The 14,525-nt window shown below is 55.9% G+C and overlaps 5 protein-coding genes across 6 annotated transcripts; 3 read left to right on the plus strand and 2 right to left on the minus strand.

The window, feature by feature from the left end:
- Positions 1-3,462: 3,462 nt before the first annotated feature.
- LMH87_010039 (uncharacterized protein) lies at positions 3,463-3,842 on the plus strand (the record flags this gene model as incomplete). Its single annotated transcript, XM_056197133.1, has 3 exons — positions 3,463-3,613; positions 3,689-3,744; positions 3,810-3,842. The coding sequence occupies 3 exons, from the start codon at positions 3,463-3,465 to the stop codon at positions 3,840-3,842; spliced, it is 240 nt and encodes a 79-aa protein (XP_056054213.1).
- Positions 3,843-4,404: 562 nt separating this feature from the next.
- LMH87_010040 (uncharacterized protein) lies at positions 4,405-5,595 on the plus strand (the record flags this gene model as incomplete). Its single annotated transcript, XM_056197134.1, has 1 exon — positions 4,405-5,595. The coding sequence occupies one exon, from the start codon at positions 4,405-4,407 to the stop codon at positions 5,593-5,595; it is 1,191 nt and encodes a 396-aa protein (XP_056054214.1).
- Positions 5,596-6,122: 527 nt separating this feature from the next.
- Positions 6,123-9,530, minus strand: LMH87_010041 (uncharacterized protein; the record flags this gene model as incomplete). The annotated part of the gene is made up of 1 exon (XM_056197135.1): positions 6,123-9,530. The coding sequence occupies one exon, from the start codon at positions 9,528-9,530 to the stop codon at positions 6,123-6,125; it is 3,408 nt and encodes a 1,135-aa protein (XP_056054215.1).
- A 1,646-nt stretch (positions 9,531-11,176) lies between these two features.
- On the minus strand, positions 11,177-12,523 carry LMH87_010042 (uncharacterized protein; the record flags this gene model as incomplete). 2 transcript variants are annotated; one of them, XM_056197136.1, is made up of 2 exons in its annotated part: positions 11,313-11,327; positions 11,378-12,523. In XM_056197136.1, the coding sequence occupies 2 exons, from the start codon at positions 12,521-12,523 to the stop codon at positions 11,313-11,315; spliced, it is 1,161 nt and encodes a 386-aa protein (XP_056054217.1). The 2 variants fall into 2 exon arrangements, with proteins under 2 accessions (XP_056054216.1, XP_056054217.1); XM_056197137.1 differs by having other exon boundaries at positions 11,177-12,523.
- A 694-nt stretch (positions 12,524-13,217) lies between these two features.
- On the plus strand, positions 13,218-13,923 carry LMH87_010043 (uncharacterized protein; the record flags this gene model as incomplete). The annotated part of the gene is made up of 2 exons (XM_056197139.1): positions 13,218-13,638; positions 13,697-13,923. The coding sequence occupies 2 exons, from the start codon at positions 13,218-13,220 to the stop codon at positions 13,921-13,923; spliced, it is 648 nt and encodes a 215-aa protein (XP_056054218.1).
- Between the last annotated feature and the right edge of the window lie 602 nt (positions 13,924-14,525).

A 14,525-nucleotide genomic window follows, 5' to 3' on the forward strand; every position in this document is an offset into this window, starting at 1 on the left:
GGAACCCATCGCGGCCTCGCCGGCAATGAAAAGATGCACTAATCAGAGGCCAGAACTGTGTGCCCATGATCCCGGCATGTCGAAATCTGACAGTGAACCACATGCACCGTGCCTTTGGCGACGGGGCTCCTCCAGTCTGTAAGTGGCATAGGCAGGGGAGCGGGAACGGCGTGGCGTGGGGCATTACGGTAGTCTAAGCTATTCGTAAGGCGAAACTTTCCGTATGGGGAAATCAACTGCGTCCTTGTTTCTGTTTTCCATTCAACGAGTGAGTTGAAATGATAATGGGTCAAGTAGCATGAGAGTAAAATGTCATTATCACAAGGTAAATTCACTCAGATATTACGTTGCAAAGAGACAACTCCAACAGCAACGGGTTCAATTGACCAGTTGTGTGAGCGATAGTACCAGCCTCGAAACGCCGCACTTGGCCGGATGCTCCCCCAAGTTTTCAAGCAGCTTCCTATCGTGGTCACGCCTGAATCGTTAGAGCTGACAACGTTACATGGGGTATGGCCAATATAGATTAAGCCGCCAGAGATAGGCGGACAGCGTGCGCGATCATCGCACCTTGCACGGTTTCTGAGCATGGCCCTTCGTCTTTGGTTACCCGTTCCGGGGGCGCGTGAGAGGCATGTGCGTTGGGTGCTTTGGGCTTGGCGATCGCGCAGCCGGAGCTAATAAGCATTGGCGCATGAGAGATGGGTGTAGGAGACGACGCAGTGGCTTATTGGCATCACCTTGCAAAAGGCATCATTATTAACAAGACTAACTAGACTGCAGAGTGAATAATCATTTAATAACCAGTCCTACTACCGTGAGCAGCTCGAGAAAAGGCGCGGGCTTGCACATCGTGGTGTGCGACTCTGGAAATTCTGTCAGGACGACAGCGAAAACCTCCATCGCAACTCGGGGAGTAGTTCGCGGAGGAGGGCAAAGGAAATGTGTAACAAGCCAAAGGTTTCACCTTAAAATGCCACGGACGGATTAGGTAGGTCAGCAATTTTGATGCAGCCCATAAGGAGAAATCACAGGCGATGATGTACCTGCCGATCTCTTGGGTCCGTCCCCCCTAGGAAATCGGGCCATTTGCGGCGCATCTTTTGGCCATGTTTTCCTTCTACCCCACACGGAAGTTTACAGGTATACTTGTTGCAGCTCGGCCAGTCCGGGGAATGTCGCGAAGCTCTCTCCGTTGGGAACCAGGCGATAGGTCTCGCCACCATTTTCTAACAGTAGTCAAAAACAGGCACACCGCACAAGGATTACTATTTTTGACCTTTTTTTTTTTCTTCGGCTTCATGCTTGGCAGCCGTGAAATTGGGAAATTTCTAGCAAACATCCGAGGCTATCCGGCGCGAGCGCGACTCCATAGTAAGCATGAAGCTAGGCATGTTAGTTGCGGAATGGATTTTTCCGATCGCTGATGGTTGATTCTGCCGCGAGGGCAAAGGGGGGGGGGGGGGTGACTAGGGGTTTTGCAATCGACTGATGAAGAAGCGACTTAAAGTTTGAGCAAAGTTCTCCTTTGGATTTTGGGTGTTGAGACTCTTGGTCATGTTGCCTACCGAGACAGCATGAAGAAAGCCCGAAGGGCATTGATGAATAGCAGTGTGTCGCTTCGCCATGGCAAGTGAATAGCCGGCGATTGCGAGTGTATCAGAAGCCAAATGCTAGGCAGACAAATTCACTTACAGAATTATTATAACGATACTGTTATCTACTGCCAGCTTAAGCAGGTTGCAGGACCACCCACCATCTACAGGGTACCACGGCAACTGTTCAGGAAGTCACTATCTCGGCAAGGTTCACACGAGCATTCATCCCACGGTGTCTCTTGATGGGGTGAAAAAACGACGGCCTGCTGATTTCTAAGGGCTGGTTTCGTCACTTGGACTACACATCAGTGCCATTTTTAATACAGACACGCGCGGCATCATCTTGTGTAACCGGGATAGCACGTGAAGTGTACAACGCGAGCGGCATCAGTCATTATGCTTATTAGAGTGAAAACATCGTTCATGATTTATTAGATGTACCAGATTTGCGGGGAGCTAACATGTATAGATTATTTGGAGTGGTACGTTACCCCGTCGGCAATTTAGGCGTGCCGAGTTCCATATTGCTAGCAGAGTGCGGGGTGCGTCGTGCTGGCTTGCATCCGCGATAGTCTTGATGGGATGGACCATGCGTTAATAATCTTCAGCCGGTCTCTTGCTCTACCAGTAATTACTTGGTTACGCTTGCCATTTGCCACTGCATCGTACATACTTGCTTGTGACGCGTTGAAGCAGAGACAAGTGCCAGGCAGTAAGTAGTCAGCTCTAGATGTGGCAAAGACGTGGGCTGCTCTAGCAAGGAGTCATCCCCCAAAGATGAGCTCGTGAAGAAAATGATGGCGCAGGCCGATTCCACAGGCTTGATGCTGGGAAGCTTACCTCGAAACCGGTATGCCAGGCTCCTGGCAGCTGTCGCGGTGCCTTGACCAGCGCAACACAGTCAGAAGGGACTATCCCAATGCAGAAGATATAAAATGGCCATTGTATCAGTCCCAACAGCGTGCAGATCATTGCAAGGGCGAGATCGGGCTTCAGAAAGACACTCTATTAATAGACGGCCAGTGCAAGACAGCGCACGCCTAGCGCTTCTACGAGATCAACACATCACAAACAAGGACCAGGAGCATCCGTCTGGCTTTGTCAGTGCATTCGAGTCAAATGCGGCTAGCAAAAGACTTATCAAGGGACTCGAACATCCAGAGTCGGACACGTCCCTTTCACGTTGCCATGGAGTGACACTCCATGCCTAGCGACCAACCACATTCATCGGGCAGCCTGCCTTGCATTCCAGTCAGGTCAGTGGTGCGACAACTGGGCATGGCTCGCAAGGGTTTGGTCCCTTGGGCTTTTCTTCTCCTTCTGAGATGTGGAAATGAATTCCTCTGCTCCCTGTGCGATGTCTTACCAAGAGGAGCAGAGGCTAGAGGCTCATGTTGAGTCTAGATTTTGCACGGTGGCTCCCGTACGAGCAATGTTTTCTTCTTCTTCAAACTATTGCTCTTTATGGTATGAATTTGAAGATACAATACAAATTTAGACATTGATTGAAAAAAATGTGATTTTCTCTTGTGGCGTACATCTACCCTGCAAAATTGGAAACAGCACGCTCTCGTCTACTATCATCGGGGTTGACGTCGACACTGGAACGCAGCCTCCGAAACATTGTCTTGCAACTCAGCTGCGGATTCTTCTACATCCGCGCAATTGCTATGAACAACTTTTCGGGAAACTATTTAAGTTCACGTTCTCTCTTGGTCTTTTTCTGTGTTCTTTCCAAGCAAGAACTTCCAAGCAAGAACTCGACAATTCGCATCATCTCCAAAGGAACGCTCACTCGTTCTCTCCTCGGCCGATCTCGCAACCAGCAAGGCAATTTCACTTACCCTCGACCAACCCGCCAAAAATGCAAATGTTCCTTGCTGCCGTTCTCTTTGCCGCCACCGGCCTGGCCATGCCCGCGGGCTCCTTCCAATGCCCCGGCGGCCTCACAAACAGCAGCCCCCAGTGCTGCGCCACCAATGTCCTACAGCTCCTCTCGCTGAACTGCAAGTCTCGTATGTTGCGGCTGTCCATGTTTTCCTTCTTTTTACTTGTTCGCGTTGCAGATTGAGCTAATACGAGCTATATAGCCAGCGCCAGCGGATGCCCAGGTGGCCTCAAGCCCACCTGCTGCACTCTCGTACTTGTAAGTCGGACATGGCACAACATGATAGCTTTTGGAACGATTTATACTAAGTGTCCTCGCTCTAGGCCGAGCAGGGAGTTCTCTGCAACCCGATGTAAGAGAAAGCGGGGGAAGGCTGCCAAGGTAGAATTGCTTAATAAAATAATAATATATTTCCTCTCAACATTCAGTCTTAGCCCGCGTACGCCTAGCCGCCAGCCGCCGCCACGGGACGTCCACCGCCACGGCAATTTCCGGTGGCCGCTCGTTATCAGATAATCAGCAAAACAACACTACCCGAACAATAAAAAAACGCAGCAGTTATTTTGAGAGTAAAAGCAGTGGACCAAGTGCAAATTTCGGCCCAATTATTAATCGCCTTTGTGGTGCAGCGGCGAAAACTAGTAGACGGCTTCCCCACGTGCAAAGAACTAGACGTCACCGTTGGCCGTTTGATTTCACCACCAGGACAAGAGCCTAGACAATTAACCTGCATGAGGCTTCTAACCCGAATTTTGCTCTACCAACCCGACGTCCCGGAAGTGCATTTGCGGGTGCATATGCCTGGTCGAGAATTGATAGCGCCCGGCAATCCAACTTTTGAGGCCGAGTCGCCACAGTGACTGCCGCCGCCGTTGTGTTTCTGCGCGGTGGCTGGCTGCACGTTCCTGCCTCGCGACAATGAGGTCACATTCACCATCCGGGGCCACCTCTACTAATAATTACTACGCATCCCGGCCGTCAACTTCATCCTCGCCATCCTCGCCCTCTTCCCCACCATTGCTCAGCAAGCACAACCTCGAGACAGCTGCTCCTCGCCCCCGACAACGCACCCGCGCCTCCTGCCTCTGCTGGCTCGCCCTCATCACAGCCACCGTGCTCTCCACGATGCTTGTCCTGCGCACCCTCCTCGCGGCCGCCGCCGCGCCGTGCGCCGTCTCCGCCGGCTGCTACCACGGCTTCCACAGCGCCTTTAGCTTCGACGCCGCCGCCTCGCACCAGCCGTCGTGGATGGGCGGCCTGCGCAACGACACGCTCCTCACGAGCCTCAGCGTGCCGGGCACCCACGACACCATGACGTACGCCATTGGCAGCGACGTCCTGCAGTGTCAGAACCGCAACCTGACGGTGCAGCTCGCCGCCGGCCTGCGCTACTTTGACATTCGCGCGCGCGTCCGCGACGACGCCCTGCACATCTACCACGGCGACGGCGACACGGGCTTCAGCTACCAGGACGTGCTCCTCGAGCTCTTTGCCTTTCTCGCGCAGAACCCGACCGAGGCCATCGTCATGCGCCTCAAGCAAGAAGGCGCGCCACTCGGCGACCACAACACCCTCACCTTTGAGCAGGCCTTCAACTACGCCTGGCACAACTCGAGCATCACCGCCAAGCAGGCCGCCCAGCACATGTACGCGTGGGACCCGGCCGCGCCGCTGCCGACGCTCGGCGACCTGCGCTCCAAGATTTTCGTGCTGCAGAACTTCCCAGCCGACAGCAACGGCCCGGCCAACAAGTACGGCATCGCCTGGGAGGGCGAGCAGATGGTGCTCGAGGACCTCTACATCATCCCGGACGTCGCCCACCTCAAGGACAAGTGGGCCGCCATCCGCGACGCCCTCACCAAGGCCGCCACCGACAAGCAGGACAACAAGGCCCTATACCTCGCGCACATTTCGGCGAGCGTCGGCGTCTTGCCCATCGAGGCGGCCGCGGGGCCCAAGAACAGGACCGTGGCCGGCATGAATGACGAGACGGGCCGCTGGCTCGAGGCCGGTGACCAGAGCGGCCGCACGGGCGTCGTCATTTTCGACTTTCCCGGCAAGAGGGGGATTGACGCCGTCTTGGCGCGCAACGCTGCCTACAGGGCGTGAGCGATGTAATGTGATGTAATGACCCTACGGACAAGTCTGCAATCCGACAAGCCAACAAGGCAGCTACTTTTTTATTTAGCTGGATTTTATAAAATTAATACTATACTTTACATGACACTAGCTGCAAGCATTGGATACGACACGTGTGATTGAGAATATTTAATTCAGACTATAATACCTAAAGAAATAACCAAAAAAAAAACTATGTACTCGAGAATAAATCAACATCCGCCACCGAAAATAAAAAAGCGTACACACAAGTATTCCGTATCCAATATCCCATGCACATTCATCATTTCCAGACCTGAATCGTAGACATGACCTTTGTATACACTGGCGGCATATTCCACATTGAAAAAAGCAGCCCTCGCATCATCATGGCTTTCGCTTTTGCTCACATAAGCAACTGAAGAAATCAAATGAATATCCAAAACAATAAAAAGTGAAATGCAGAAACAAAAAAAGCAAGATGCAGAAACGAGCAAACAACTCCAAGCTAAAATCAAATGCAAACCCGTTTTTCCACCTCATATCCTGGGAGACGGCGACTCGTTGCGCTCCGGGCTCCCGTCCCGGCTCTCAATCGAGTCCACCATCTGCAGCACCCTCGACTTGGCCCGGGCCCTCTCCAGCGTCACCGCTTCAGCCGTGCCGTACACGGCCGTCGACGAGGGTCGGCGGTCCGAGTGCCCGCCGTCCGTCGAGTGGCTGAGCCGGGGCTGCTGGTGCTCCGCCGCAAAGGGCTGCTGCAGGAGGCCCGGCTCCGCGAGCGCGCCCTGCCGGCTCATGCGCAGCATCGCCTCGCGGTCGAGGTCGTCGTGCTCGCCCGAGCGCTTCCCGTACGTGGCCGGCGTGAGGCTGCGCAGCGACGGCGTGATGAATGGCGACATCTGGCTGCTCATGTGCGCGTCGTCGTGCTTGGGCGGCAGCACCACCGTTTGCGGCTGCGGCTGGGACTGGTGCTGCGACTGATCATTCGACGACAGGCTCGAGAGCTGGCTCACAGAGTCCAGCACCTCGGCCGTGTGCGGCTCGTGAATGCGCGGCGGGTCGAGCACCAGCGCGCTGGGCTTGGCCTTGGTCGTTGCCGGCGGCGGCGGCGCGTCGTCGTCGTCGTAGTTATCGTTGTCGGCGGCATTCACCACGCGCAGGCGCTCCTTGGGCACCGTAAACATGACCTGCACGAGACGTTGCTCAATGGCGCGCTCAATGTCCCAGTCCGTCTCCCCTTCACCTGTCGCAGCGCCCGTACCGCGCCTCCTGCCAGCTAAATCCGCCCTATCACGGTCATCCTGCGATAGAGGAGGGTCGCTCAAGTTCCAGCCGCCGCGGCCCTGCTTCCTACGCAGGATCTCGCCGCTGACGCCGGCGAGCGGTGCCTCGTAGTCGGCGCTCGCGCGCTCCAGGGACGGTCGACGGGGACTCTCGTCGCGCATCGAAGATCCAGGCGATTGTGTAGAGTCAGAACCGGAGAAGACGCGGCGTAGAGACCCTAGCCATGTACGTCGAGGCTTATTTTTGGAAGGCGATCCAGGAACGGGAATGTGGTCGTAGTCGTCGTAACCGCTGCCGTGGAGCAGAGCCGGTGCCTCGGCCTGGAGGGTGCCAAAGCCAGACTTGGCCGTGCGGTAGCTGCCCGATGAGGAGCTGGCGGTCTTCCTATTATACACACCAGCGCCTGCAAGCAGGCTGTCCGCGGCGCTGCGTGTCGACTCGGACAAGTTGGAGCCGCTCCGGGACTCATCGTCGTGATAGGCCGCCAGATTGTGCCAGTCCCCACGAGTCGGTGAGCTTCGGCCAGCGCGATTGCGGGCATGCCGTGTGAGTAGTGCCTCGGCACCACCGTCCGCTTCCGACGACCACTCCTGCACGTCGCGATCCGGTCGATCGGGGCTGGGCGTACCACGGCTCGGAATGGCATACATGGCTGCCGCTCCCGCTGCGGCGCCTACACCCGCTGCAGCAGCGTAGTGGCCCATGCCCGGCGGATTCTGGAACGGATCCGCGTGCACATCTGACGATGGCGTCAGAAGCTCCTTTTCGTGGTAACGGTACTCGTCTTCGTCGTCTTCCAGAATCGGGTGAATCTGGCCAGGGGGCGAGGCAAAGTTGGACATGCGCCCGTCGGGCGACGGCAGGTAGGGCACATAGCCACCACGGAGCTGGCCGCTGACGGGTTTCCTCGGGATAGCGCTTGGCTCACCGGAGCCGCCGCTCATGGCCAGGCTCTCGTAGCCGCCTTGCGATTTTTCAGCGTACGTCTGCTGGTGGTTGTTGTGGCTGTTGCTGTTGTTGCCATTGTCGCTGCGCTGGCCAAACCAGCCCCATTGGCCGTAGCCGGCCGGCGGATCCATTACATCGTCTCTGTCGTTGAAGAACTCGGCATCTCGGGCCATGGCCTGCGCAGCTTCGTCTCGTCTATGTTCCTTGCGCTGCTTGCGCTTTCGGAGACAGCAGAAGAGCGCAATAGCGCCAATGATCAGCAGCAAACCCAGGCCAAGGCCCAAGCCAAGACCAAGACCGAGTCGCCTAGAGCGGCTGCTGGATCCCTCGCCGCTCGACCCGATACTAGGTGCATCGGGATCAGTCGGGCTCGGGGGTGGTCGCTTGTATTCTTGCGCCCATTCCATCGAGGTCAGGTTCAGGAATCTGGCGGTATCGGGCGCCGCTCTCTTGCTCACCGACGAGCTGTCACTCGAGTTGATCGTCCATCCGCCATACACCATCATAATGTTTCCGGGCAGCAGAGCAGCGCCATGCCCGTATATAGCATCGCCTTCAGGTTGAGTATCCGGCACCGCCCACATCCACGAGTTGTACGTTTGGCTCATCTTGAGCACCGCCAGCTGCGGCTCAGCCGGCGTGCTCACATCGCCCACCCAGCCGCCCATCACCACCACCTCGCTTCCGTCCTGGCTGAGAATCGCCGTATGGCCCGATCGGCTCGTGACCTCGGGTACATCGTCGTCCCTCCTATTCTTGCTGCCGCTGCGGATCAGCTCGGTGTTGGCCGTCTTGCCCACAGGCTGCTTGATGTCAATGTACGACCACGCCTGCTCGGGCAGGCTCCACACCGCCGCTGTGCTCATATTGATAAAAGCCTGCTGCGTGTGTCCGCCGAGCAGGATGTACGTCATCTTTTGCGTCACGGTGCCGGAGATGTTGGTGATCGAGGGCGGCTGCGGCGTGAGTGTGAATCCAGCGAATGGCGAACGCGGACCGGCTGTCGATGCGATGAACGCATCGTAGCCCGTCTGCGCATCGTTGCTGTCTGGCGCCAGGCTCATCATCATCTTGGTATAGTTGGCGTTGGCCTGCCAACTCTTCGAATCCGTGCCCGGCGTCTCGCACATGCCGCCGTAACTGTACAGCGTGGGCTGGTCCATGACGGGCGCGAGTTTGGCGGAAAATGCCAGTGTTCCGCCGAGGAAGAATGGCGCGCCGCCGGGACTTGTATCCTTGGCCGTGTTGCGAGTGCCACGCTTCGTCCAGGAACCGCTGCCCATCGTTGTGCCGCTGTCTTTGCTGTCATCAAAGGACCAGACGGCGCCGGCATCGCCGCCACAGACGCCGGTGTAGACTAGCACGGAGCCATTGGCGGTACGGACGGCGCCAAAGGCCGTCGCGGGGTCGGCACTGTCGCCCGTCAGGAAGGGCAGCTCGCTAGATAGCACCTTGGGGTTGAGGTCGGCGTTGAGCTTATTGTTGTAGTCGATGGAGAGAAACTGGACGCTGCCGTCGTCGGCTTGTTTGAACATGTACGTCAAGCCGGCGCCGTGACAGGTTGACTTGCTGAAGCAGGCCGGCGTAAGGATCTGCGTCGGGACATAGGGGAACTGGTGCGCCGCGGTTGTCGAGGCCAGCGCGAGCAGGGCTGCTGCGGCTATTCGCCGTATCGGCCGTCGCACAGCATCGGGCCGTTGTGATCGGGTCATTTGTGATGTGCTCGGATCGATGGTGTGTATGTATATTGTAGGAGGAATGGGGGTTCGTCTTGTTTCGGTGTCGACTTCTCAAACCATGATGCTTGAGGCCTTGCTGCTGAAAGATCGTATTTTGTCTTCGAAGGGTCTCGGCAGAGGCAATATATCGACCACGTATCGCTAATCGGTGACAGCAAGCTGTGCGGCAGATCTGTCTCCAGCAAACAAAAAGGAATATACACCACCAAGAACGATGAAACTGAATGACGTCTCCAGCAAGCAAACTGTTTGTGGGAAAAGGTAAGAATGGCAAAGGTCCAAAATGGCACAAGAGAAGAACAGTCAAGGGAGGGAGAATAAAGTGATGTTGGCGCCCTGTGCAAGCAGGCTGAAATGAAGCACAATCAGTGTCTCGCCGGTCCGTGTTCTATATCAGGCCAAGGAAGCGGGGTCGTGGTAACGACTAGCAACGGGGAGGGAAGCGGAGGGGTGGTCAGTTCCGGTAAGTTAGAGGGAGCGTAGCACTCGGGCTTATTCTGTACTGGTATCAAGACGGGCAAATAGAAGCAAGCAAGCAAATGGTTGTCCAGCTTTATGCCAGCTAGGGCTTCTTTCGGTTACGCCAGCCAAGGTGGTGCAAAACGGGGCATTGCATTCACAGGCCAGGTGAGCACGTCTGGTGGTCTATTCTAGCACCAATCGGCTTAGTGGACAGGCAATCCTGGTGGTTCGAGAACGGTCTTGAGGTCCTATTGTCTCCAGGTGTGAGGCGTGGTGGATGGTGGTGTCTTTGTTTTGGTTGCGGTGGTTGCCACGGAGATGGGCATCCTGGTGGTGGAGTGGACCGCCTTGTGCCGCGTACGCGCTACCACCATTTACCAGTCTCTGCTTCTGAGTGTCTCGCGATACCGCTTGGACAGTTTTAAAGTTTATAAATTCAAACACATTAATAAAACAAACATCAGTACTACAATATTTGCAATAGAGAATAAGCGAGGCAGTGGTTTTTTTTTTTTTTTTTACCATTTTTTTCAGGGTGGTTGGCGAGGGTGCTAGCGTCTTTTCAGCCGTGGCTTGGTTCAAATCTCAGGAAACGTTCCCCTCAGTACTCGAATAGAAACGCCACTAGAAACTCCACGTTGCAAAAACAACAACGTTTTGATACAACCTTCCGCTTACAAGCCAAATTTCGAAACAGACTAAAAGAAGCCAAGAAAGTATACTAAACAGATGAGGTCCATCAGATGCGCCAATTACGGCAAACACAGATCGCCGCACTTCGGAAGCTGTACATGCCACTGCTCTAGGGTACGCTGGAGGGGCACTTGCGTCCAAGTCACGACCCGACTTCTACTGAAGAAGGATTAGGATCCGGGGATCCGGATAGAACGAATATCGAGCGTTCGGATAAAAGAAGCTTGACTCTAGACTTACATCTCGATATCGAATCAAAGAAGCTATCGCAAGACGCACCAATAATTTACAAAGCACATAACCTCATCCACAAGACCAACCTTTCTCCCGTCCAACTCTCAAATCTTGTCAAGATCAATCGCAAAGTCACCCATCAGGCCCTTCAGCGTCCTCAACTGCTCCTTGTACACGTGTAGCATGTCCAGCAGCTCCCTGACCTGCTCCTTGGAATCCTTGTCTACCCTCTACTCGTAAAACATGACGGCCGTATTCGCCTGCTTCAGATCCGCATCTCTAACCGCCAGCATATCCTCCAGCAGCTGCACCCTCGCCGCATCCCCTCCCTCTTCTTCTTCCTCCTCTTCCCCATCCTCATCCATTCTAACCTTCCTCGCCCTGATCTTGCTCTCTAGCGCCGTCGCGCGCTCCGCCCACTTTGGCGTCACCACCGACACCACCGTCGGCCGCGCCTCCATCTCCACGAGGTGCTCCAGCGCCGCGTTCTGCTTGACCGCCGGCATCATAAACAGCGTGCCCGCGCGGCCCTGGCCCTTGATGCGGAAGAAGCGCGTCTCCAGGTCCAGCGGGATCAGCCCCCGCGCGTACCAGTCCCCGCCACGCGACTGCATCCACGTGCGCTCGCCGCTGACGCCGCGCTCCCACCAGAGCTTCTGCTTGCTCTCGACGTGCGCCTCGGCGCGGTCCAGCAGCGAGTGGATGCGCTCGTACGCGTGCGTCCTGTGCCCGACGATGACGAGCTCGTTCTGCGGCGCCGGTGCGCTGCCGCCTCCGCTGCCGCCTCCGCTGCCGGCGGCCGCTGCCTCATTGCTGCTGCTGCCGTCGGCGGTGTCGCTGTGGAGCGGCGCGACGGCGCGGCCCTCGACGGCGGCGAGCGCGTTGGTGTAGTTGATCTCGAGCTCGTGCAGCCGCGCGATGAGATCCTGGTGGTGCAGCAGCCACTGGCCCAGCAGCGTGTTGCGTGCGGCGTCGAGCTGCGCTGCGTCGCCATCGTACGCGCTCGGCAGGATCGACATGAGCCCCCCCGTGGCGCTGTACTCGTGGTCGAGAATCTCTAAACATGCATTAGCGTGCAAAACGAGATTCTGGTGCGTGGCAAACGGCCTGTCGTCATCGCCGCTGTTCTGCGCGCCAATCCTCTGCAGTGGACAGTGCGTCCTCGGGCCCTCGCGTTCACTCTCCTGCGCGATCGTGTTCATGAGGCCCTTGATCGGGAGATGGTGGCTCTCGTCGTCGTTGGTGTACGGCGTGCGCAGGTCGTTGAGCCAGTCAAAGGCATCATCGGCCGCAAAGTGCTCGTCTGGGTCGCGGACGCCATGCTCGTTGACGAGGGCGCGCGTGTGGGAGACGCTGATGCGCTGTATGAGGATTGCGAGAGACTGCGCGTGCTGCTTAAGGGCGAGCAGTGTCGGAGGGCGCTGAGGCGTGGAGAGGTATGCGCAATTGACGTGCGCGAGCAGCGCGAGGTCCGACTCGCTAAGAAAGTCGTTGGCCGGGTCGGTCCAGCTGTTGGCATAGGCAGTGGCGTAGGCAGTGGCGGCGACGCCAGGTGACGAGGCGTTGAAGGTAAGCATCTGAAACGTAGTCGTTGCTCTCCTCAGCCAAACGGTTGCAACAAGCTGCAATGGTGCTTCACTGTAATCTTGTGCGTCATGCTGCGTCAAAGCAATGGCAATGATGTGATGTTATATAACACAGTCTGCCTTTGAAGTGCCTGGCCCTGGCTTAAGCGTCGAATAAAGAAATGAAGCTATTTATAAAGCTGATAGCAAACAGCCTTTGATCATGCATCATTGTCGACGGCCGACGACGCAACAGCCAATCTTCGCTGCTTTGTTTTACACAAAATTGCCCCGAGCGTCCATGGTACATGGCCTACGCTCTTCGCTATTTCGTGGCCCATCTCCTGAAATACTCTGGCCATATAATCCGAAATTGACGTGACTAAGTTGAATGAATGACAAAGATATCGTCGGTCACGGCGACACTTACACCGAAACAGTTGTTGATGACTCCTACCGGAGCGGCGCCGTCCGCGGGCCAGTCTCCACTGCGGAGGGCGCGCCCAACAGAGTCATTCGTATCGGAGCCGGAAGCTCGATTTAAAAACCGGCACGCACTTTTTCGTCATTGTGCGTGCAGTGGGCCTCAATTAATTCCGAACAATCCATCACGCAATCGCAAGCAAGTTGCTGCTTGGATTACCCTATAAGCGGTGTACAAATCGGATATTTTGCACAATTGCAGCGGAACGTACTCGACGGCAAAATGCCTCTTCAAATGAGAGTGGCCACGGAGGCCGACACAGACGCCATCGCCCGCCTGGCCACTGCTGCATTTGACCCCGCCACAGATGCCATTGCACGCAACCTATTCCCGGCGCGTCTCCAGCCGGCCGTCCCCAAGCCAGAGGACCCGGCCATGGCATGGCGACGCACGCGCAAGGGCATCAAGATGCAAACAGAACGAATCATACTGATGGTCGTGACGGATGACCAGTTAGATGACAAGATTGTCGGCTTTTCTATGTGGGAAGAGCCGCTACCGGAAGGCCAGGCCGGCGAGTCCATGACCAAGGGCGTTGTTCCATGCGAAACACTGGACGAAGAGGCGTACAACGAATTGCGAAGAGCAAGCCACGAGGCTACTGTTGACTTTCTGGGCAAGGATGGTTCGAAGCACATGTGGTGTGAGTATCGATGATACGGTCGCAGGCGGTGAACAATACGCCCACTGACACGAAGCAGATCTCGACTACCTAGGAGTTGATCCAGGCCAGCAGCGCAGAGGAATTGGAAAAATGCTGCTCAATTGGGGCCTGGAAAAGGCACAAGAGCAACGCAAGGACGCATACCTGATTGCGACACCGGCAGGACGACCACTATATCAAGCGGCTGGATTCGAAGATCTGGGTGCTTTCATGTTGTTTGACACACCTCATTACGGTATGATCAAGAGGCGATTGGCATCATAGAGTAGTCTCGAGCGAAAGTAATATTCTGCTTCATTTTGCGCCATAGAGTCACACACAAGCTAGAGTTGGATAAAGAAAGGCTATTGCACTTCATCAAGCGCGCAACAGGATTAAGTGAGATCAAAGCCACGAAGCCGCGAATGCCAATCGTGACTAGTGCCTAGTTGCGGGCGGAGCGCATTCGCCTGTAAATTTACCACTGAGGCCTTGCGTTGCTTCGTCTGGACGCGTTTCACAGCCTTGACCGTCTGTGCGTTCCAAACTCGAGACCTGGCCGAGTTAAAAATCTAACTTGCTGGACCGAGCGTGAAAGTGATGGAACAAAGGCAAGGTTGGTGTCTCATCCCATAATAAAGAAACCTATTGGCAAGGGAATTTTTAGAGCCGTCGGTTTTGGACAGACAACAAAGCCAAGGGATGGTGATGTAATGATCAACCGGAGTTGAGCGCCGTTTCCACACTTGGACAAGGTTTGGAGCTTCCCACGCCAAGCCTGACTGCAAAGGATGCGAGACCCTGCGGCCTATCAATTTGGAGGTCTGGGACAAGCATTGCAGCAGGTCGGACGCTGGAAACCAAGGCCCAATTCCGGCTCGTAATCC

The sequence above is a fragment of the Akanthomyces muscarius genome, chromosome 5, assembly GCF_028009165.1.
Source record: "Akanthomyces muscarius strain Ve6 chromosome 5, whole genome shotgun sequence".
Classification (NCBI taxonomy): Eukaryota; Fungi; Ascomycota; class Sordariomycetes; order Hypocreales; family Cordycipitaceae; genus Akanthomyces; species Akanthomyces muscarius.